This window comes from Trichomycterus rosablanca, chromosome 18 (assembly GCF_030014385.1).
Source record: "Trichomycterus rosablanca isolate fTriRos1 chromosome 18, fTriRos1.hap1, whole genome shotgun sequence".
In the NCBI taxonomy this organism is placed as follows: Eukaryota; Metazoa; Chordata; class Actinopteri; order Siluriformes; family Trichomycteridae; genus Trichomycterus; species Trichomycterus rosablanca.
This window is the reverse complement of record NC_086005.1, coordinates 3,969,154-3,995,173: the sequence shown is the minus strand read 5'-3', so window position 1 is coordinate 3,995,173 and position 26,020 is coordinate 3,969,154. Positions and strand designations below refer to the sequence as shown.

At 42.0% G+C, this 26,020-nt stretch overlaps 1 protein-coding gene across 1 annotated transcript in view; it reads right to left on the bottom strand.

Moving 5' to 3' along the window:
- Positions 1-25,389, bottom strand: part of lrrtm4l1 (leucine rich repeat transmembrane neuronal 4 like 1) — an 81,953-nt gene extending 56,564 nt beyond the window's left edge. Inside the window, exon 1 of the mRNA XM_063014293.1 lies at positions 25,317-25,389. Within this exon, the coding sequence (XP_062870363.1) occupies positions 25,317-25,320 (4 nt within the window). The 5' untranslated portion in view covers positions 25,321-25,389. The remainder of the gene's footprint in view (positions 1-25,316) is intronic.
- Between the last annotated feature and the right edge of the window lie 631 nt (positions 25,390-26,020).

The window sequence follows — 26,020 nt, the reverse complement described above, 5'->3', positions numbered from 1 at the left end:
TTTAGGCAGTACAGAGCGCTTATAACCAGTAATAACGGAGAGAAATTGAGCGTTCCTGTTATGCTTTATTTAAGTGAAGCTTTTTGCGGATTCAGAACCCCAATCTGCATAAACACCACGCGTGAAGTTAATACGGCTAAAAACCGATACATGTGGAGCTTTTAGACTGGGTTTGATGGTAATTTCACACAGATGTTTGTTCGCATCGTGGAACTTTAGTGATGTTTTCTCGCTCAAGCCGAGCGCTGAGCAAATCGGCTATTTGCGCCGAGGGTCGCGGTGAGAGCGAAGCGCAAAACGCTTCTCACATCAATGAACTAAAGAAAACAACAACTGCGACAAACACGTCTACGTCTTCTTATCACCGATAGCTGATCGATGCTTTTTGCATAAAAACGAACATCTGTAACAACAGCACAAATCCCCACAGGTAATCTACATGCTCCGCCATCATGTTACTACTCTTTACTTTTTTGTGTAACGCCCATTGTTGATGACGCAGGCTTGGTTTCCTAAAACTGGTGGAAATGCCGGTCGGTTCTCTACAAAACACCAAGGTTCAAAGAAACCTGAACAGAACCAGTTCAAGAACCTGAGTTCTTTTGGTGCTAATAGAGACCAGTGCTAATAGAGACCAGTATCCCCAACCAGGAGTCACGCTATGGTTTAGTGAAGGTGCCCGTGTGTGTAGCCCTGTGACGGGTTGGCCCCCTGTTCTGGGTGTCTTTCTGTCTCACGGCCAGTGTTGCAGGGTGACTCAGCATCCAGTATGCATTTTATTTATTTATTGATTTATTTATTTTGGGTCTGTTGAGCAACAAACCTTTAGCCTGGCTTTAGGACACCGAATTTAAACCAGAGCTTTCTTTGTTACCCAGCAGCCTTTAAGCTAATGCTGATTTAAAGCCGTTCTGTTGACTAGATTATTAGCTTATTGCATTCTTGGATGTGGGAGTAGTGAAATGTATTTTGCTTTTCACTGTGGTGGATCCCTCAAGGATGCAGCTTTTGTACTCCTGGTTTAAATCTTTATACAGTAAAGCTGAAACAGTCCTGTAAATAAACAGTCTGTTTACACCGATCAGGAATAACATTATGACCACCTTCCTTATATTGTGTTGTCCCCCTTTTGTTGCCAAAACAGCCCTGACCCGTCGAGGCATGGACTCCACTAGACCCCTGAAGGTGTGCTGTGGTATCTGGCACCAAGATGTTAACAGCAGATCCTTTAACTCCTGTGAGTTGTGAGGTGGGGCGTTCATGGATTGGACTTGTTTGTCCAGAACATCTCACAGTTGCTTGATTGGATTGAGATCTGGGAAATTTGGAGGCTGAGTCAACACCTCAAACTGGTTGTTGTGCTCCTCAAACCGTTCCTGAACCATTTTTGCTTTATCCTGCTGAAAGAGGCCACAGCCATAAGGGAATACCGTTTGGTCTAGGTGGTACGTGTCAAAGTAACATCCACATGGATGGCAGGACCCAAGGTTTCCCAGCAGAATGTTGTCCAAAGCATCACACTGCCTCCGCCGGCTTGCCTTCTTCCCATAGTGCATCCTGGTGCCGTGTGTTCCCCAGGTAAGCGACGCACACGCACCCGGGCATCCACGTGATGTAAAAGAAAATGTGATTCATCAGACCAGGCCACCTTCTGCGGTGGACAGTGGGCAGCATGGGCACCCTGACTGGTCTGCGGTTATGCAGCCCCATACGCAACAAACTGTGATGCCCTGTGTGTTCTGACACCTTTCTATCAGAACCAGCATGAACTTCTTCAGCAATTTGAGCTACAGTAGCTTGTCTGTTGGATCGGACCACACAGGCCAGCCCTCGCTCCCCACGTCCATGACCCTGTCACCGGTTTACCACTGTTCCTCCCGTGGATGACTTTTAACAGATACTGACCACCCCACAAGAGCTGCAGTTTTGGAGATGCTCTGACCCAGTCGTCTAGCCATCACAATTTGGCCCTCGTCAAACTCGCTCAAATCCTCACACTCGGCCAATTTTCCTGATTCTAACATCAACTTGGATGATGATAAATGTTTACTTGCTGCCTAATATATCCGAGATCGGTGAGATCAGTGTTATTCACTTTACCTGTCAGTGCTCATAATGTTATTCCTGGTCGGTGTAGTTTAACAGTGCAGTATTTTTGTGTAGCATAAGGACGTCGTTCTAGTAACCATCCCAGAAAAAATACATTTCAGTTAAAAGAATGATGCAGTGAGATTATAAAGACGGCAACGGTCATTCAATTATCTGACGAAAAATTGCTAACAGAGCCACCGGAATCACATTTCAGGTAAAACTGATGACCAGCGTTTTGACTTCTGGTCTCTATTTTTTTCTCTTTTAACTACAAACACATACATTACACAGAGACCACATGACTGTGCTATTTCTGTGTGTCATTTTTCAAAGTAATTTCTCTTTTTTTTTGGACGCTTTCCCGCACTGAAACAAATTGGCCACTTTACCCGATCTCTTTCTGGCATGAAGTGCGCAGTATGAAACGGACCATAGTAGCTATTAAGCTGATTTAATGGCCCAAAAGTCACAATGGGGTGATGTATCGCTCCAGCTCGGCCAATCAGAATGACGTGAAGGTATTTGTGGCAGAGCTAAATTTTAGAGCATTAATGATTATTAATTCTTATAGAGTATTTAAGTGCCATTTAAATCACTTGGCGTAGCCTTATTAGGTTTATTGCACATTATATCTTTAGATATTTTTATTAATGAATGTATTTTACTCATCGAATTCATTTAATTATTGTTCAGATTACAGTGATGAATTACACTGATCAGCCATAACATTAAAACCACCTCCTTGTTTCTACACACTGTCCATTTTATCAGCTCCACTTACCATATAGAAGCACTTTGTAGTTCTACAATTACTGACTGTAGTCCATCTGTTTCCCCCACAGGACCACCACAGAGCAGGTATTATTTAGATGGTGGATCATTCTCAGCACTGCAGTGGCACTGACGTGGTGGTGGTGTGTTAGTGTGTGTTGTGCTGGTATGAGTGGATCAGACACAGCAGCGATGCTGGAGTTTTTAAACACCTCACTGTCACTGCTGGACTGAGAATAGTCCACTAACCAAAAACATCCAGCCAACAGCGCCCCGTGGGCAGCGTCCTGTGACCACTGATGAAGGTCTAGAAGATGACCGACTCAAACAGCAGCAATAGATGAGCAATCGTCTCTGACTTTACATCTACAAGGTGGACCAACTAGGTAGGAGTGTCTAATAGAGTGGACAGTGAGTGGACACGGTATTTAAAAACTCCAGCAGCGCTGCTGTGTCTGATCCACTCATACCAGCACAACACACAAACACACCACCACCATGTCAGTGTCACTGCAGTGCTGAGAATGATCCACCACCTAAATAATACCTGCTCTGTGGGGGTCCTGATTATTGAAGAACAGGGTGAAAGCAGGCTAAAAAAGTATGTAGAGAAATAGATGGACTACAGTCAGTAATTGTAGAACTACAAACACCCAGTCCCCAGTGGGTAGCTTTGTTGCCTGACAGCAAGAATGATCTAGGTTTGATTCCCCAGCCAGGCATCCAGGGTCCTTTCTGTGTGGAGTTTGTTTGGGTTTTCTCCAAAGACATGCAGTCAGATCAGTTAAAGACACTAAAGTTGTCCACAGTGTTCCCCATGAATCAGACCCATCATGACCCTGACCAGGATAAAGCGGTGATAAAACAGACAGTGAATGAATAAACGTTGTTGAAATCGCTCAGGTTTGTGTACAGATCTGTGCTGGAACACAGTAAATTCAACGAGTTCTGACGCTGAACCTCCGTCCTGAACCAGCACGGACTTATAAACAAGACACTAAGAAATACAGTTCAGAGAAATCAACTCTCCGGCTGCTTCCTTCTGCAGAGTCGGCATCCTTACACTGATTTTATCTCCGCCATGCCACAGACTAGATTTAGGTTTTCTGTGCTGGACAGCACGGCACCTTAATTATAATGTCTCCTGAAGAAAACCTCCTCTTTTCTTAAAGCTGTAAAATCTATGAACAAAAAAAACCCCCAAAAATTCACAAAGCAGATCAATTAAAACCTGCCGGTCAGAGAAGTGAGTGATGTCGGATTGACCGCTGATTACTCAGATCAAGCGCCAATAGGAGCGTGCACGTCTGTTTAAATTACTTTAAGCACGGGGGTAGCACTGTTGCCTCACAGCAAGAAGGTCCTGGGTTCGATCCCCAGGCGGGGCGGTCTGGGTCCTTTCTGTGTGGAGTTTGCATGTTCTCCCCGTGTCTGTGTGGGTTTCCTCCGGGAGCTCCGGTTTCCTCCCACAGTCCAAAAACATGTAGTCAGGTTAATTGGAGACACTGAATTGCCCTATAGGTAAATGGGTGTGTACATGTGTATGTGTATGTGTGTGTGCCCTGCGATGGACTGGCGCCCCATTCAGGATGTTACTGTGTGCCTTGTGCCCACTGAAAAGCTTGGATAGGCTTCAGCACCCTTCCGCGACACTAACTGGTTAAGCGGTAAAGAAAGTGAGTGAGAGTGAGTGAGTGAATTGGCCTATAGGTGAATGGGTGTGTGTGTGTCTGCCCTGTGATGGACTGGCGCCCCGTCCAGTGTCTTACTGTGTGCCTTGCGCCCATTGAAAAGCTGGGATAGGCTCCAGCACCCTCCCGCGACCCTAACTGGATAAGCGGTAAAGAAAGTGAGTGAGTAAATTGAATCAGCTGAGGGTTCACGTCTCAGCTCAGAGGCACAACAGTGGCAGTCTGGCCGCTCTGGGGCTGGAACCCTCAACCTTCCGATCAATAGTTCAGCACCTGAAACCCTGAGCCACCGCTGCCTAGTTCGACCAGCAACCTGTGACCACTGATGAAGGTCTAGAAGATGACCAACTCAAACAGCAGCAATAGACGAGCGATCATCTCTGACTTTACATCTACAAGGTGGACCAACTAGGTAGGATTGTCTAATAGAGTGGACAGTGAGTGGACACTCATACACGCACAACACACACTAACACACCACCACCATGTCAGTGTCACTGCAGTGCTGAGAATGATCCACCACCCAAATAATACCTGCTCTGTGGTGGTCCTGTAGGGGTCCTGACCATTGAAGAACAGGGTGAAAGCAGGCTTACAAAGTATGTAGAGAAACAGATGGACTACAGTCAGTAATTGTAGAACTACAAAGTGCTTCTATATGGTAAGTGGAGCTGATAAAATTGACAGTGAGTGTAGAAACAATGAGGTGGTTTTAATGTTATGGCTGATCATGTATATCCAAACTAATCAGGTCTGAATTTCTCCCAGTCTAGCCGTGGCAGTAAAACCGTCTCTTTCAGCTTCTCTGTGCCCTCTGTGAGCTCCTGATATCAAAACAAATACACCTCTCAGACCGCCTGGTAATTATTACTGCTAATGAAACCGGACTGGTAATTAATCAGGCTCTTGATTTTCCTCTCCATTATGGACGCTGGTTTGAGTGATGTTGCTGAAATAGAAGCTCCTGCTCTAAATTTAAACTGGATCTAATAAAGAGAAATAAATTATAAACCATCAGAAAAATAAACCGGCTGCTGTGATCAAGACACAGACAGAAATTACACAGACAGAAATAACACAGACAGAAATAACACAGACAGACAGACATGTTGAGAGGATTTTCTGAGCTTGTGTAAAATATATTTCACTGCTGCATATAAGTAATTCTATACCTACACTTAAACATACCCAACTCTCAAATTCAATACATAAAAACTTACAGATTAATATAAAACCCAATGCTGCAAAACGCAAATTATGTCCTACTGTCCATGTCTTAATGTTGTCATTGTTATTTATTTATTAATTAATATATATATATATATATTTATTTTTATGTTGTGCCAACATTTTACCTGGTCAGGGTGGCGGTGGCATAGCGTGGCCCCAGCCACCATACGTGGACAAAAGTATTGGGACACCCCTTCTAATTTTTTTTAATTCATGTGTTTCAGCAACAACTGTCATATAAATCATTTATATAAAGGAAATGATATGCTCCCAACTTTAAAACCGTTTAGATTTGTCCTCACACTGGACTGAATGATGAACTGAACGCTGGACTGAACACTGGACTGAATGATGAACTGAACGCTGGACTGAACACTGGACTGAATGATGAACTGAACGCTGGACTGAACACTGGACTGAATGATGAACTAAATGCTGGACTGAATGCTGGACTGAACACTGGACTGTATGATGGACTGAACACTGGACTGCTCGCTGGACTGAACACTGGACTGAATGCTGGACTGAACACTAGACTGATCGCTGGACTGAACGCTGGACTGTATGCTGGACTGAACGCTGAACTGAATGATGGACTGAATGCTGGACTGAATGCTGGACTAAATGTTGCACTGAACACTGGACTGAACGCTGGACTGAATGATGGACTGAACTTTGCAGCAACAGTTCAGGGAAGTTCATGTTGTTTCAGCTGAAAAGATCACCTACAGGTCACTCTATTTTAATACCAATTGTTTTCAAAGTAGGACGTCCAACAAGCTTGTGGTCCGGTGTCCAAATACTTTTGTCCATACAGTGTACAAAAACACTGGGTACAGCTTCTGCCACCCCTCACCCTTTCAGACACAGCCAGGAAGGATGTTTTAAAAAGTTTTGTCTGCAAGAATTAGATATAAAATATTCATGAACATTTTTATTCGCTGCTCTAATTGGCTTTTCATTCGACAACCTGGATCCACATCCTCATGTGCACATGGATCAGTCGATACCTTAAAATATTCTAAACAGTCTGAAACATGGAACAGGAAATGACCGGCGCCTTGATTCTGAGAAGAGAAAGCGAGAATAACAGGATCGAGACTGTTCTGGTGGTAAATCCCAGCCAATCAATAGCTGCTGCAGGCTGGTTCACAAAATGTGTTATCAATAAAACGTCTGAGTAAACAGGTAGCAGCATGTCGTGTTAACAAGTGTTACAGCTACCGGAGGCATCTTCAAATAAACAATACAGGACGTCCAAATGTACAACATATGGTCAGAAATATGTGGACGCACCTCCTAATTATTTAGATAAGATGTTTAGTCACAACCATTGCTGGCGAGTGAATAACACCTCACATTAATAATTTTAGCACAATATATGAGGTCAGAATCAACCTGAAATGTCCAAACATGATCATGAGGAGTATTTACAGCATGGGGTGCAACTGATCCTGTTCATTTATTACATGTAACAGATGGATAGATAGATAGATAGATAGATAGATAGATAGATAGATAGATAGATAGATAGATAGATAGATAGATAGATAGATAGATAGATAGATAGATAGATAGATAGATAGATAGATAGCGACAGACAAACAGACACAGACAGATATATAGATAGACAGACAGATAGATATAGACAGACAGACAGGCAGATATATTAACAGACAGACAGAAAGACAGACAGACAGACAGACAGACAGAAATGTACATACATTAACAGACAGATAGATAGACAGACAGAAAGATATATTAACAGACAGACAGACACATTAGAAAAGTTGACTCATTACTTTACAGCTCTTTATGTCATTGCTCAGGGGTCCAGGAGATGTACTCTGTACACCAAGTTTTGCAACATTATGCATTGGCCTTTAATCCAAAAGGCTTTCAGAGCATCGTTCTAAATAATCAGGTTTTGTGATGAATGCTCCTGTAATCCAGACCTGCAGAATCTCGTTAGCTGCCTCACGATGCACTGAAATGTCACAGATCACCACAGATCACCACGTTGATGCTACCATCTGTCTGATATTGTTAATTACTAATTAGCAATCAGACTCTCATGAGCCGCTGGGTTTGTAATTGAAATGAGTTAAAAATAAAAGTCAGCTTCCTCTTTCATAATCTCTTGCCTCACAGCAAGAAGGTCCTGGGTTTGATTCTACGACTGAATACTGGACTAAATGCTGGACTAAATGCTGGACTCAGTGCTGGACTGAATGCTGGACTAAATGCTGAAATGATCGCTGGACTGAACACTGGACAAAATGTTGGACTGAACTCTGGGCTAAATGCTGAACTGAATGCTGGACTGAACACTGGACTGAATTCTTTCTGGAGATACTGAATGCTGGACTGAACACTGGAACGCTAGACCGAATGCTGGACTAAACTTTGGACTAAATGCTGGACTGAACACTGGACTGAATGCTGGACTGAACTCTAGACTGAACTCTGGACTGAACGCTGGACTGAACTCTGGACTGAACTCTAGACTGAACGCTGGACTAAATTCTTTCTGGAGATACTGAATGCTGGACTGAACACTGGAACGCTAGACAGAATGCTGGACTAAACTTTGGACTAAATGCTGGACTGAACACTGGACTAAATGCTGGACTCAGCACTGGACTAAACGCTGGACTTCAGGAAACCAAAAGTTATTTTTAGCCAAACACTAAACATCTTCCATTCAGCCTGAAAAATTAACCACGGGTCCCAGTGGCACCTTGAAGGAACTGTTGGCACAAACACACAACCTTATACTGGTCCAGTCATTTTTGGAGCAATTAAACGTGATTTCTTCTAACAAACAAACCCGACTGTCATCTTCAAACAACGAGCTCCTGCTCCAGTGTTCTGCTTTCTTTAATTAACTGTACTGTAACAGCTTCTGCTCCCACAGCTCCTAACTGCATTTTATCATCAGGTCCCAAACCAACATACCAGAGACTATATATATATATATGTGTATGTGTGTGTATATACATTTACTGCATTTACCAGATGCTTTTATCCAAAGTGACTGTCGACAGTCCAAAGCAATTGAGGGTTAAGGGCCTTGCTTAAGGGCCCAACTCGGGCATCCTGGCAGATATTAGGCTTGAACCGGCAACCTTCCAATACTATCCAGCTACCACTGCCATAGTACACCACCGTGGTGCTATCGGCTGATCGGCCAAGCAAGTACACAAAAATGATTGGCTATGTCAAAAATGGGAAGTGAGGGGTGGGCGATTCCTCCCTTGGCTCTGTTTCCCAGCAACCCTGATCATGATAAAGCAACTAATGGAGTAAAAAATATGAACTGAATATATATAAATTAATTCGTTGTTTGTTTTACCACAGCTTTATCCTGGTCAGGGTCACAGTGGGTGCAATTCACTGGGAGAAAGGTGGGAAACACCCTGCACTGGTCAACACTCCATCACAAGACAAAGACACACACACACACCTACACATTTAATTTTGTATCTCCAATTAACTTGACTGCACGTCTTTCCACGTCTTTCGACTGTGGAATGAAACCGGCGCGCCCGGAGGAAATCCACACAGAAAGGACCCAGACTGCTCCACCCGGGAATCAAACCCAGGACCTTTTTGCTGTGTGGTGACAGTGCTACCCACCAAGGCAAATACATATATACTGTAGAAAGTTCTAGAATGATATCTAACTTTGTGCCATGGCCTCTTTATATATTAACTTCTCTATGCCCATATAAAACATTCTAGTGAAAAGACAAAAGTATCACTTTATTATCACCTCTGTTATTCAAAATTCAAAAGTTTTTTTCCTTCTGACCTTGGTAAAGAGACCACTGTTCCATGTACCTTTTTCATAGGTCCAGTCAAAGTAGTTTTATGTATGTGGGCACAGTGGGTACAAAATAAGTTCTCCTCAGTGTGTGACAGACATAGAATGATGGTGTTTTAGTGGTTCCTGTCTGACAGAAGCAGATGCTGAGCACAGTTAATCATCACACTGTGATTCTGTTTACAACTAAACACAAGCTGAATTTAATATCAACATTTTTTTTATCACCAGGCGCTTGGGCGGTGCAGCGGTCTATAAACCCGTGATAGATTGGTACCCTGATCAAGGTTTTCATGCCCTGCACCCAGTGTTTCCCCGTCAATCCAGGCCCGTCGCAACTCTGACAGGATTAAGTGTTAAAAAATTATTTTATTTCTTCCCATCAGAAGTGGCTTGTTGCTATGCAACAAAATAATGTATAAATCCTAATGCAGAAAGTTTGTGTATAAGAGGTCTGCAAGGGTACTAAATTTTACTTTTATTTTACAAAATACAACACTATTGAAATAAAGAAGGAAATAATAGAGAAATATGAGAGTTATTGTTGTTTCTGGTAGATACATTTTATAAAAAAGAAGGAATTGTATTGTGGTGTATGTGATGGTGTATTATGGTGTATGAAATGTGATGTGTGTTTTTTATGTACAGTACTACTGTGTATTGTTGTTTATTATTGTTTATTACAGGAATGTCTATTCTATAATTTAAGATTTAAGGGAAAATATACTTGTATTTATAACAAAAAAGAGCATTTAAGACATTAGAAAGGTTAGGTAAGGGGGGGTTTGGGAGGTCTGGCACGGATACATTCTATTTACATTATTTCTTATGGGAAAAATAGGTTTAACTAATGAACATTTTGACTTAAGAACAGCCCTTTGGAACCAATTAAGTTCGTAAGTCAAGGGTCTACTGTACTACTACTACTACTACTACTAATAAAAATAAATTACTACTACTACTATTACTACTACTACTACTACTACTACTACTAATAATAATAATAATAATAATAATAATAATAACAATAATAATAATAATTATAATACCACCACCACCACCACCACTACTACTACTACTAATAATAATAATAATAAAAAAAATAATAATAATAATAATACATTAATAATATAATGGAAATCTTACTGTTCTACATTCATCTAGACTTACGCACACACAAACACAGTAACAGTCACTGGGCAACTGGACTGTGGGAGGAACACAGACATGGTGAGAACATGCAAACACCACACAGACACGGTGAGAACACGCAAACACCACACAGACACGGTGAGAACACGCAAACACCACACAGACATGGTGAGAACATGTAGCTCCACTACAACTGGACATCGATCCCAGGACCTTCTTGCTGTGAAGCAACAATGCCACGTCTGCTAGGTCCTACTGTCTATTCATAAATAAATCATGTGTTGATTTGACTTGTTGATATGAAAGTCAGTGATGTGTTTCATTTGTTAATGGGACGCTGTGAGCTTGTTGTTGCTGGTTAATCATTGACTAGTGACAGTTGGTTAAAGGTTAAAAGAAACTAAAAACAACTGATTATTTTTACAAGTTTCTGTTATTTTGTCCATGCTCCCCACCTATGCTCTACAGTTTGTTTGTTTGTTTATTAGGATTTTAATGTCATGTTTTACATTTTGGTTACATTCATGACAGGACCAGTAGTTACTCATTACACAAGATTCATCAGTTTACATGGTTATATCGAACACAGTCATGGACAATTTAGTGTCTCCAGTTCACCTCACCTGCATGTCTTTGGACTGTGGGAGGAAAGCGGAGCTCCCGGAGGAAACCCACACAGACACGTGGAGAACATGCAAACTCTACACAGAAAGGACCCGGACCGCCACATCTGGGGATCGTGAGGCAACAGTGCTACCCACTTAGCCACCGTGCCCCCCTATGCTCTACAGTCTGCAGAACCATACAATATTGAACCGAATACGAGCTTCTAAGAGACGGGCAGGAACGGATTGTAGAAAATAGGTTTTGTAGGACTAGTCCCAGCTTTTTCACTGGATCTGTAATTTGGTTAAAGTAGAGTATTTGTAGGAAGGAACGTTACTCACGGCGGAGTGCCTCTCCAGCTCAAAATTACGCACCCGTGGTAAAATTATTATTTAGAAATGATGAATCTCTGGCATGTCTCAGGGCCATTACTTCACATACATTTATCCTGCAAGCGAGCATCATAATTGCAGCCGGCGAGGGAGCCGAGAGCACAACGAATTACGCCGCCGATGCTAAAAATGCGATTTATGGCAGCCCGGCGCTGATAAAGCTACTGTGTAAAACGACACATATAGCAGGTGTATCAATTATTAAAAGCAAGAGTGGTGCAGAAGCTGAACCTAAATTGCTGAGTTTTATTAAAATGCTCTCGGGAAATAGAGAGAAAGGTTCATTTAAGCAGCGCAAAGTTCAATTGGATTAGACTTAAGGCAGGTAAATATGTCCACCTTAATTACTCAGCACTAATGTCACTCAGTGGAACAGAACGAGAGCTTGGGAAAGAGGCTTTCTGGTGTAAAAGTACTTTTAGGGAATATCTGAATAATTAAAAAAAGGCAGAGCAGCAAATGAGTGCGGTGTGAGTGCCGCATTGCATTAGAATGTTAAAAACGTGGGTTTGATCCTTATCTCCGGCCCCTGTGTGTAAAGAGGTTTATTTACACCAATCAGGCATAACATTAAAACCACCTCCTTGTTTCTACACTCACTGTCCATTTTATCAGCTCCACTTACCATATAGAAGCACTTTGTAGTTCTACAATTACTGACTGTAGTCCATCTGTTTCTCTACATACTGTTTTCACTCTGTTCTTCAATGGTCAGGACCCCCACAGGACCACCACAGAGCAGGTATTATTTAGGTGGTGGATCATTCTCAGCACTGCAGTGACACTGACATGGTGGTGGTGTGTTAGTGTGTGTTGTGCTGGTATGAGTGGATCAGACACAGCAGCGCTGCGCAGCGATCTTTCATCTATTGCTGCTGTTTGAGTTGGTCATCTTCTATACCTTCATCAGTGGTCACAGGACGCTGCCCACAGGGAGCTGTTGGCTGGATGTTTTTGGTTAGTGGACTATTCTCAGTCCAGCAGTGACAGTGAGGTGTTAAAAACTCCAGCAGCGCTGCTGTGTCTGATCCACTCATACCAGCACAACACGCACTAACACACCACCACCATGTCAGTGTCACTGCAGCGCTGAGAATGATCCACCACCTAAATAATACCTGCTCTGTGGGGGTCCTGACCATTGAAGAACAGGGTGAAAGGGGGCTAACAAAGCATGTAGAGAAACAGATGGACTACAGTCAGTAATTGTAGAACTACAAAGTGCTTCTATATGGTAAGTGGAGCTGATACATCGGACAGTGAGTGTAGAAACAAGGAGGTGGTTTTAATGTTATGGCTGATCGGTGTATTTACTGACAGTGTACATGCGGACACGAGTGGGGAATCAAATTTGATTACAGATAGTGATCACAGGCTGGGTTTGAACCCAGGCCCCGCAGGACCCTGGTGCTATGTGGAACCAATATTACTTGCCGTGTCACCAGGCTGCACTTGCCTTTTTAACTATTTATAAAGCTGGATTGGATACACTAGAATTACTTTTAGGTGGCACTGAGTGTGATTTAGGAAGCGACTGGGTGAATGTGTCCTGCAAGAGAGTGGTGCTTCATCCGGGATGCATTTTAAGACACAATACCACTATTTATAGTAGCGTAGTTCCTACTGTGACCCCAAACAGAATAAAGCAGGTTATGAAAATGAATGTATAAATTAACAAACAAGGTTTTGTTTGGTGCTTTGTTTGGACCTAAGTGGCTCTAATATCGTTTCTTTACCGCCACAGTCCAAAGCATAATTAAATGTTATAATATTTTCTTTACATCAATAAACTCATTTACATTTCAGCACTTAGCAGATGCTTTTATACACAATGACTTATAGTACTGTGACAGTATACTGTCTAAGCAATTAAGGGTTAAGGGCCTTGCTCAAAGGCCCAACAGTGGAACCTGGCAGTGGTGGGGCTTGAACCAGTGACCTTTCAATTACTAGTCCAGCACCTTAACCATTAGGCTACAAATGGCCTTGTGTTCACACGTTTTTTCCTCTTAGCTGCTCCCATGTTTAGGGGTCGCCACAGCAGATCTGGTCTGCATACCAAACTTTGCACAGCTTTTAGGCCAACAACCCCTATTTCTATCCGGGCTTGGGACCAGCACTGAGAGTGCACTAATAGAACTGCTAAGGTGTGAATCCTGGACCCTCAGATCTCAGCACTAGTAGGCTAGCGTACTTTACTGCTGCGCCAGCCAGGTGTGTTGAAGTGGAAGGAGAAATATTCAGATTTATGATGTTTTTATGTAATTTATGCAAAATGCAAATCCCAGAAACAAAGGAAAAAAACCTGAGCGTAACACAACAACAGCTTTGCTGGGCCCCTGAAAAGGAGCTAGCGGAAACACTGCAAACACTGGTGGGTCTATATGATAAACATATGAGGGTTCTTCAAAAAGTTTCCACATTTTTTAACAAATAACATCACTTTTCTACATCGTCACCTTCCAGTGCATTTTTTCCAGCTTCGTACCAACGTTTTAATGCCATTAGCAAAAAATGTTTTTGGTTAAGCACGTGGCCACTGATTTAGCGCTGCTTTCATATCATCATCACATGAAAATCTTCTTCCCCTTAAAGCTTCTGAGCATCCAAAAAGGGGAAATCAGATGGAGCTAAATCCGGACTATAAGCGTCTCTCAGACACGACAGATTACTCCTCCTCCACCCTCACAGCTTCTAATGGACATATAAAAGTGTGGAAACTTATTAAAGATCCCTCGTATATGTTTCTTTATTTTTTCTATTTTATTTATGCATTTTCTCCCAATTTAGTGTAGTCTGTTTGTCTTCCGCTGCTGGGGGATCCCTGACTGCAGTCGAGGTGGGTATATTGCCCTTTTTCACCTATGCATTCTGCACAGGCGCCTCTCTATCTGCCAATCAGGGTCCATAGTCCGGTCATCCCACCCTAGCAGAACCTTGTCTGCTGCAGGCACTACCAATTAAGCTCGCTAGAGGGCGCCCAGCCGACCGTTGGCAACGCCGAGTTTCAAACCGAGGAGTTCAGAATCTCGGTGCTGGTGTGCTAGTGGAATATCCCGCTGTGCCACCTGAGTGCCATTCGTATATGTTTCTGATCACCTCAAAAAGTGTTTTTTGAGTTCAAATGACCTTCAAGGTAAGTTAAAATCTGTCCACACCCGTTATTACTGCTGACCACTTGTGATCGGATCTCCTGAGATGCTTCTTAAAGCCGGATATAAACATATAATAAAAATATATCTAAACAATGATATGGCTGATGAAACACAATCAGTAACTGCTGTAAGAATAAATGAAATATTTTGTTTCTCTGCTGGTAACATGGAATAAAAACGTACTGACTAAAGATCTGACAACACGAAGCTGAAAATCCTCCACTGCTGCATGTGGCTGCAAACAGCCGCCCTCACACAGCTATAGAATCAGTGCCAAGAAAGACTAAATCCACATTAACTCTTTCATTCCCTTCCTCTCAGCCTCCTTCATTAGATTTATTATCCTCCTCTGGACTGTTTAATATTATGAACTACTGATATTATTCCCCAACCCACAGTGGTGACCAGAACTGCATTATACTGCAGTAAAAGAAGTGGCTTGTCCTGCTTTTTTAGATTCATGCTTTATGATGTAGATTTTGGGGCTGATTTTTGAATTATCTGGCAGACTACACTGATCAGCCATAACATTAAAACCACCTCCTTGTTTCTACACTCACTGTCCATTTTATCAGCTCCACTTACCATATAGAAGCACTTTGTAGTTCTACAATTACTGACTGTAGTCCATCTGTTTCTCTGCATGCTTTTTTAACCTGCTTTCACCATGTTCTTCAATGGTCAGGACCCCCACAGAACCCCAACAGAGCAGGTATTATTTAGGTGGTGGATGATTCTCAGCACTGCAGTGACACTGACATGGTGGTGGTGTGTTAATGTGTGTTGTGCTGATTTTTAAATACCGTGTCCACTCACTGTCCACTCTATTAGACACTCCTACCTAGTTGGTCCACCTTCTAGATCGCTCATCTATTGCTGCTGTTTGAGTCGGTCATCTTCTAGACCTTCATCAGTGGTCACAGGACGCTGCCCACGGGGCGCTGTTGGCTGGATATTTTTGGTTGGTGGACTATTCTCAATCCAGCAGTGACAGTGAGGTGTTTAAAAACTCCAGCAGCGCTGCTGTGTCTGATCCACTCATACCAGCACAACACACACTAACACACCACCACCATGTCAGTGTCACTGCAGTGCTGAGAATGATCCACCACCTAAATAATACCTGCTCTGTGGTGGTCCTGTGGGGGTCCTGACCATTGAAGAACAGGGTGAAAGGAGGCTAACAAAGCATGCAGAGAAACAGATGGACTACAGTCAGTAATTGTAGAACTACAAAGTTCTTCTATATGGTACGTGGAGCTGATAAAATGGACAGAGAGTGTAGAAGCAAGGAGGTGACGAATTACAGAAAAAATGTCCATGTTTTCGTCTCGAGTTCAGCAAAACACAAAACTGCAGCTAAATAAATAAGTTAGTCAGGCAAAGAGCGGCCAACACAGAAGATGATGTTACTGCTGCAGAGGGAGTTTTTGCATTTCACACCACAAAGCATCACAACAGCTACAGATCCATGGACTGCAGCACATCTGTCTTGTTAAAAAGTCTTTCTCTGATTCTGAAACAGCGTGAACATTACCAAATGCAGGTACTAAGATAGAGGTTATTGTAATGCCGTGATAGCGTCACTTTCTGGTGAAGTAGCTCCACTGATGAACTATTTTAATTGTGGTTTATTTTAATTGCTGACCATAAAGGCATTTGTTAGTTGCTTTGCCCCTCCATCCCACATCCCAGAACCAAACATTCCAGCCATCTCACCACAAGGGTCCTCTTTTGTAAAAACCAAGATATGGTCACCCAAATTAAAGCATACCTTATATGTACCTGTTAGCAATTTATATAGCAATTACAAGGGTGTCCACATTGGATTTCTGTTATATTTTCAGTGTAAGGTTAAACATATTAATTACTAAAACATTTCCTCATTCATATTCACCAAGGATTACTGACTGAACCTTTTTTTTGTTTATATTCTGTTCTGTAGCAAAACGCTTGATCAAAAGAACCGTCTGTGCGATTAACCAGCCTCCTGCCGTCCAGAAGCTCCGCGCAGCTAAAGCCAAAAATACAAAGACATCGTTCTTTCTGTCACGCGGCTGTTCCTCACAGCACGGCTGAAATCAAAGGCTGGTGTGGAATTCAGAGTCGACCCTCGGTTTCACCAGTAATTGGTTTGACCAACATGGATCCCTCGGAGGCTGCGAGGGGTCCCAGGCGAGCCTCCGTGCAGCACCATTAACTATCAACAAAGCACCATGGGAAAAGGGTTCGGCGCTGACTTCCTGCCGCGGTTCAAATAGTCGAGTGGATTAGAGGTTGAAGCCCGAGGCTCCTTAAGGTACGAAGCACAAAGGGACCCGAAAAAGCTGAAATTGGATAGAAAATGCCAGGGAGCGTAGAGCAGCCTCAGTGATCAGCAGAAGTGATTTTGGGATCGTGCTGCACCCTGAAACTATTGTATTGCAAAATGCGCTTATATATTGAATGATTACTTCCACTATGCTGCACTGTCATTTCCCATCTTTTTATTCATTAACGGTAACTGCCATTTCATTTAGGTCAGGGTTGCAGTGGGTTGGAGACCAACAACACACCCACAGACATTTTAGAGCAGCTAGTCCACCTTCTGCATGTTTTACAGACCAGGGGTGAAGTCTGATTGCAGCTAGGCTAACGACTGACTGGGCGCCTACACAAACAATGACTGGCTGATCTGACGGAGGGAGGGCAGGAGAGATTTCTTCAAACCTGCAGCAATTACGACCTCTGCTGGCTGATCGATGGCATCTGCACAATAAGACGTGTGATCTTCATATGAACCCACTTTGTTAAAAGAAGCGGTCGGCTACTGCACACATATCGGACGGGGGTGTGTGTTAGATAAATAGGTCAACAGCGGTAGGGGCGAAAATACAAACTGTGTATTTCAATACAACTAGATTGGACAATAAAAATTCTATTTATTTGTATTCTCTGTGCATGATACGGATCTCCATATGAACCTGCCTTGTGCAGGTGAAAAGAAGCGGTCGGCTACTGCACACGTCAACAGCGTTAGAAGTAAAAATACAATCTGGTATTTAAATACAACTAAATTAGGTAAAAATTTGGGGGGGGGGGGGATACATTTAGAATAGAACCTTTATTGTATAGTCACAATAAATACTCTATTCCGTTCTATTCTCCATGCAAGATACAGACATCCATATGAACCCCCCTCGTGTAGGTGAAAAGAAGCGGTCAGCTACTGCACATGTGTCGGAGGGGCTGTGTGTTAGTTACTTTGGTCAACAGCAGTAGAGGTGAAAATAAAAATGGGGACATTAAATATGACTAGATGAAAAACTGTGTGACAAACTGTAGGAAAATACATTAAAAGTTTGATTCCACGTCCCCGGGGCCCATGTTTTTGTGCAGCGCTCTGACTTTAATCTATTATTTATTTGCTTTTGCTGATAATGTGTAAAAAATTGCAGCCTACTTATAAAAAAAAAACTGCTGTCAGTGTTTACAAACCCACAAATTCCCTCATGTGTGACTAAGTCAGCAAGGCCACCCACACCTGGGCATCAGTACAGCGTCCATGTTCCTGGACCGCAAAGTGAGAAAAATGCAGTGGAGCTCAGCAAACACATCAGGGAGCTCGGGGGGCACTCGGCCTGCACCGCACGACTCTCCACCCATTAGTAAGACCCCTGTTGTTTTTGGACTAGGAGTTTTAGATTGGGCAGAAGGTCTGTAAACCGGCGGATCAGAAGATCTCCGAGTCCTTACGTTTTATTAACACCTACAGTCTGGAATTAATACCCACTGTACTGATTAAAAACCACAGAGTCGAATGAATTTCAACAGGGTCGAGCGAATGCCTACACTGTTGGATGCACGTGTACAGCAGAGAATCAACACCTACACTGTTATATAATTAAATTAAACACCAGCAGTGCTGCATTAACACCTACAGTGCTGATCACTGCAAGATTGAATGATAATATGACTGTTTGCACTGTTAGATTGTGAGCTTTACTTCAGCACGACAAAATAAATGTAATTTAATAATGTAGAAATTAATTCAATATTTTTTTTTCAGTCGGCTGCTCTTGTACGAGGGTTCTTCAAAAAGCTTTTCTACATCGTCACCTTCCGATGCATTTTTCCAGCGTCGTACCAACTTTTTAATGCTGTCAGTAGCCACTGATGCAGCGCTGCTTTCACATCATCATCACATGAAAATCTTCTTCCCCTTAAAGCTTCTTTGAGCGTCCAAATAGGTGGAGATCAGATGGAGCTAAATCCGGACTATACGCGTCTCTCAGACACGACTGATTAATACTCCTCCCACCCTCACCACTTATAACCAAAATATAAAAGCAGCCCTCCTATTTCTGCTGGTCCAGGCTTGGGACCAGCACTGAGAGCGCACTGAGAGGTTCGCCTTCCGATAGCCAATCACGTCCATGCAGACTACCGACAGAACCCTGGATCCCCAGATCTCAGTAGCAGTAAGCTAGCATATGTCCTGTTTCATATAATAGTTGTATTAATTACAATACAAAAGAACTATTTCTGTACATTACACCTACTGGACAGTAATCAACACCCAGGTTGAGAATTCAACACTGAAAGGTCAGCTCACAGTTGGATTTATACCTGGAAATATATTTTAATATATGGTGACATTTAATACCAAATCTAAACACTAGTTCAACGCTACAAATGTTCAGTTCTTTTTGCATACGTAAATAAATAAACGAACAACGAACAACAGCCACAGTATTGGCACAGATGCCCAGCCTAACACAACCCTCCTATTTCTGCTGGTCCGGGCTTGGGACTGGCACTGCGAGCGCACTGACAAGTTCGCCTTCCAATAGCTAGACCGTTTGGGCCACCCCCTCATCAGACTACCGACATGCTGATAGCATCGCTAATATTCAAACCCTGGATCCCAGATCTCAGCAGCAGTGGGCTAGCATACTTCCTGTTACATGTACTAATTGTATTTATTACAGCAGTACAAAAAGAACAATTTCCCTACAATAATTAACACCTACTGGACAGTAATCAACACCCTGGGTGAGAATTCAACACTTAAAGGTCAGTTCACAGTTGGTGGCTTTATACCTTCATATGGTGACTTTTTAAATATAAAATGATATAAACTGTCAGTGTAATCCAAATTCAAACCTTAGTTCAACTCTACAAATGCGTTCAGTACTTCTGTGTGCATACATTCAAAAGTGAACGAACACACAATTATATTTCTGAACATTCACAGTATTTGTGAAGATCAACATGAAGGATTCAAACAGTGTTAATTCAGATTAACTGTTCAGATTACAACTTTGATTTACTTAATACATACAGTGTTGAATTAGTATTTCATGTGAACTTAATGGCGTAAAGGTAAAAGCCACGCTGCTAGAATACTGGGGGTTCAAATCCCGGGCTAGGCTTACAAATACATAAGGTGCATGGAGTTATGTGAATCTCGCCTCTGCTGGGACACATAAGTTCACCCTTAGTGCAGGTCCCAAGCCCGGGTACATTTTAGGGTTGTGTCAGGAAGGGCATCTGCCGTAAAAAAAAAACCTGAGCCAAATCAAATAAGCAAATGAATCATCTGTATTTCAGTATTTGTGCAGGTCTTTGTCCTGCACAGTTGGATGAATATCTGTAAAACTGTAATTCATTATTTCAAAAATGCTTACATTGTACGTTGTATTAACACCATTAACGTTAGGCGTTAAGGCAAAACCAGTTTCATACAAATAACCACTGTGGATGTTTATCCAGCATTAGAGAGACACTGTCGCCTCACAGCAAGAAGGTCCTGGGTTCGATTCCCAGGTAGAGCGGTCTGGGTTCCTTCTGGGTGGAGTTTGCATGTTCTCCTTGTGACTGTGTGGGTTTCCTCCGGGAGCTCCGGTTTACTCCCACAGTACAAAGACATGCAAGTGAGGTGAACTGGAGATACTAAATCGTCCATGACTGTGTTTGACATTAAAAACTTGAACTGATGAATCTTGTGTAATGAGTAACTACGGTTCCTGTCATGAATGTAACCAAAGTGTAAAACATGACGTTAAAATCCTAATAAATAAATAAATTATCCAGCATTATTTGATGAATACCTACTGTGTTGAATGACCTTGTACTGTGCTGATATAGTATATACTGTAAATGTATGTATATACTGTACTTATATATGTATATTATTGATATTTGTTATATTGGCATATACATATTCTGGCATATATATTATTTCGGCTGCATCCGTATGTAGTGGTCACCACAGCTTATGGTCCTCATACCAGTCATACCAGTTTTAATGACTGGTATGACCTTCCTGATGAAACTGTCCTATTTCTATATTGGTTTGGAATTGGTGCATTGAAAGTGCACTGACTCCCAATGGCTGGGCAGTTGTAGCCTAGTGGTTAAGGTACTGGTCCACTAATCAGAAGGTTGCTGGTTCAAGCCTCACCACTGCCAGGTTGCCACTGTTGGGCCCTTGAGCAAGGCCCTTAACCCTCAGTAGCTTAGACTGTATGCTGTCACAGTACTGTAGGTCGCTTTGAATAAAAGCGTCTGCTAAATGCTGAAAATGTAAAATGTAAATGGGCTGTTTTAGTGACCACTGAACCACCACAATAATCTGATACACTATATGGCTAAAAGTATTTGGACACCTGACCATAAGCTTGTTTGACGTCCCATTTCAAAAACAAATGGTATTTAAAAAGAGGGAGCTCTATGACCTTGTCAGCTATAACATCAGACCCTCTTCTGAGAGGGCCTCTCACAAAACATTGAATTATGTCTGTGGTGTGGTTGTGCCATTCAGTTAAAAGAGCATTCATGTGGCTGGGCACTGATGTTGCTCAGTTGATGTTCCAGTTCATTCCAAGGGTGGTTAGTGAGTCTGAGCTCTTTACAGAGCTTGCTTTGTGCACAGGGGCACAGTCATACCAGAACAGGAAAGGTCCTTCCCTAAACCATTGCTGCAAAGTTAGAAGCACATATCTGCCTTTACATAAATGATTTAGTACACCTGTTAGCAACAGTTCTGGCTGAAACACACGAATTCAGTAATTAGAAGGGGTGTCCCAATACTTTTGACCATACAGTGTCCATTGTAATAATACCTACAAGTGCTAAATTTTGACAGGATGTATTTATTTATGAATTTACTGTCATGGTATTCAAATTCAGAAATGTGTACGTTTATTTGAATTTAACATTATAAAAGTTGTAGCAGAATGTGAGGACTGTAGGTGGATTTCACACTGTTAATGATGCATGACATTATAGTGCTGACTGCTGAATTGGTATTTTCTTCGCTTGATTATTAATGAATTAACACCTCTAATGGAATTCAGTACATTTATAAATACATACTTCTATAAATGTGTATTTTTATAAAACGTCTCCCTATTAGAAATAAGCAACTTTATTCACACACATCCAAATGTGTGAACATGATGTAGGTTATTATAAATAACGTACAATATTTATTAATGAAAGACCACACTGACTCACATTATGCAACCCACATTAATTCTTTAAACCAAATAAGCACTGTAGTACTCAGCACTTTTATGTCTGACCCACATTATTTAATACAATTTAGCACTCCATGTTTAAACAAACACAGCCTGTTCAATTAATACCTTACAGTACTGCATAGTATTAACACTAACAGTACAAACTCAGAGTGCTGCATGATGGTGCAGAGCACTGGGGGCCAGGGAAACTGGGATCCTCTCCTTAGATTTTCTCTTGCAAACAAATGAACATTAAAACCACCTTCTTGTTTCTACACTCATTGTCCATTTTATCAGCTCCGCTTACCATATAGAAGCACTTTATAGTTCTACAATTACTGACTGTAGTCCATCTGTTTCTCTGCATGCTTTGTTAGCCCCCTTTCACCCTGTTCTTCAATGGTCAGGACCCCACAGGACCACCACAGAGCAGGTATTATTTAGGTGGTGGATCATTCTCAGCACTGCAGTGACACTGACATGGTGGTGGTGTGTTAGTGTGTGTTGTGCTGGTACGAGTGGATCAGACACAGCACTGCTGCTGGAGTTTTTAAATACCGTGTCCACTCACTGTCCACTCTATTAGACACTCCTACCTAGTTGGTTCACCTTGTAGATGTAAAGTCAAAGACGATCGCTCATCTATTGCTTCTGTTTGAGTTGGTCAATAGGACGCTGCCCATGGGGTGCTGTTGGCTGGATATTTTTGGTTAGTGGACTATTCTCAGTCCAGCAGTGACAGTGAGGTGTTTAAAAACTCCAGCAGCACTGCTGTGTCTTATCCACTCATACCAGCACAACACTCACTAACACACCACCACCATGTCTTTGTCACTGCAGTGCTGAGAATGATCCACCACCCAAATAATACCTGCTCTGTGGGGGTCCTGTGGGGGTCCTGACCATTGAAGAACAGAATGAAAGGGGGCTAACAAAGCATGCAGAGAAAAAGATGGACTACAGTCAGTAATTGTAGAACTACAAAGTGCTTCTATATGGTAAGTGGAGCTGATAAAATGGACAGTGAGTGTAGAAACAAGGAGGTGGTTTTAATGTTATGGCTAAATTAGCATCCTTTAAACTGCTAAAAGAACAAAACACCAACTGGACACAAGCACTGTACATGTATGTGTTTTTTTCCAAACTACTGGTTTGCATCTAATGCCATGTGAGATGATTTGACTCGGTTAAATACTACATCACATACACATGAATGACTCTTCATATTAAAAAAAATTAATACCCACGTTGTTTGTGCAAATACAGCCAGAATAAAATGAACACTGTACTTGTTGATTCAGCGTTGTTGAACGCGTTCCAAATCTAGCATCTACGCTGCTGACTGTCGCAGGGATAAATGAACAGACGTTCTGCCATCAACAGCTCTATGCAAATCCTGCCGACCACAGATCCACACTGAGGAGGTTAATTCACCACTACAGGTCTGAATTCAACACTAAGACCTAATTTAACCCCACGGGATCAGTTTGACATTTTGTACATGTACAGCTTTGATATTGGCCTTATTATCTCTTACATTATGGAATAAATACCCAAAGGCACAATTTGATTAGTTAGAAATAATAAACCTTTGCACTGATAGATTTTTACATTCTCTTGTGTTATTGAATGAGTGTTAACTTTGTCATTAGTGCTAATAAATAAATTAACAATGCGCTTTGATTTAACTCTGTAAAAGGGTAAATCATCAGGGTCTGTATGTTCGGTCCCCACAGTGTTGAATAACCCATACAGAGCACAGTCTCACAATGCTGAATTATCTAACATCATTTAATACAAAGTTATTGCAAATTTCACTGGACACAAAGGCTTCAGCGAGGGTTTGAATTCATTGACCACTGTTGGACAACTGTATTACAGTAGCACAGTATCGATAGTGCAAGCTTCTAATAATTTTTTCTCTTACCATGTTACATTAATACCATCATTATTTTGCAATTGATTGCTTGATTGATTGGTTACTTTATTGATCCCCAAAGGAAAAGTGCACAAACATCACAAACACATCAATACAGAGCAAAATAGACTTGATGTACTTTATATTTAAATAAAATGCAATAAAGAATATGAGAATAAAAGCTAAAATGTCAATGTAATGTAAATAAAATTAAACTGAACACAACCTGATAGTCCACTTTAAGCACACCAAATTCAACACATTCAAAACTTAATTCGACCCTTCTGATGCAGGTTCAGCACTGCTGTTCAGCAAATCATACCCAAAGTATTAAATAACATGTACAGTTAGACCTCTGGTGTTTACTTGTATCTCTTCAATTATGGAATAAATACTCATGGTGTTTATGCAAATCTGGGCATAGTAAGATCACCACTGCTTGACTATCTACGGTACTGAATTAACACCTACAGTGCTGACAACGAGGAATTATTAACATCTTCTTTAGTGGTACTTAATACATATTCACCTCGGTGTTACGCACATACGCACACTAACACTGGACACGTGCTGCATGGTTACAGCGCTGAATTAACACCTACAGAAGGGATTTCTTGCAAGTACCGTGTTTAATAGGGCATTGATGCAGATACAAGTGAGGGTGACCACTGCAGGCGTTAATTCAACACCCTAAAAGAGTTGCTGCAACCTTTACAGTACTGAAATGCTGTTTATGTGGTAAGTTAATACTGACTGTTTATTAGAATGCAGCTTGTTGTAAGTTGGCACTAGTCAGTATGCAAATTATTCAACGTTGGATGAATTGAACTACACAAGACGGAATGCGCATCCCCTTCAAACACTGAATATTTATGCAAATCTTAATGGAAACAAATAATCGTGATGATATAAATATATCAATATATTTGGGATAAACACTAGATTTGTGCTTAGAGCTTCAGATAATCACGCAACTCACCCATATCAGCTGTGATTTGCCCGCAGTTTCCTGCAATTGTCCTGATGATGCGTGGTTTCTCGGGTGGTTGCGCGGTTCTCTCCCGGGTTAGAGTTGCTGTCTAAAGCACTTGCAGCCTAATAATCATCCTCTGTACGGGTTCAAACGTCGCATCGCCGAAAATATAATCGCGGACTGACCGTGAGACCGAGCGCCTCCTCCGGTTTGGTCCAATTCACCGGCAAGCCGCGGTGGCGCCGGAGCGCCGAACATTGCGCGCACACGCCAAGTTACCGAGAGGGTGAACCGAGATAAGAAAGATAAATAACAAAAGTTAAATCAGCTCAGAAAACTAGTCCAACTGCACACAGGATGATCACTACAGTGATTATTCTCCAGTTCAGTATTCCGCTCTGATCCGTGCGCACCGCGGGCTCCCACACCGGGGGAAAATTAATTCCTGCCAGCAAAATACGCAAAATACGAAGCTCGTCATCTAAAGCAGCGCATCAAACCCAAATCCTGGTGTTAACACTAAATCTTGGTGTGTGAAAATCATCTCCTCTCACTCAGGATGCTGCACGATGCACGAAATTAATTACAACAAACTAAACTAGCGGCAAATCCCACAAACGAGGAGCAGAAGCGCATCCACCGACTTCTCCATCCGAGTCGCGGACGCGCGCACTCACACACACATTGTGCGAGTCAGACGCGCACACGCG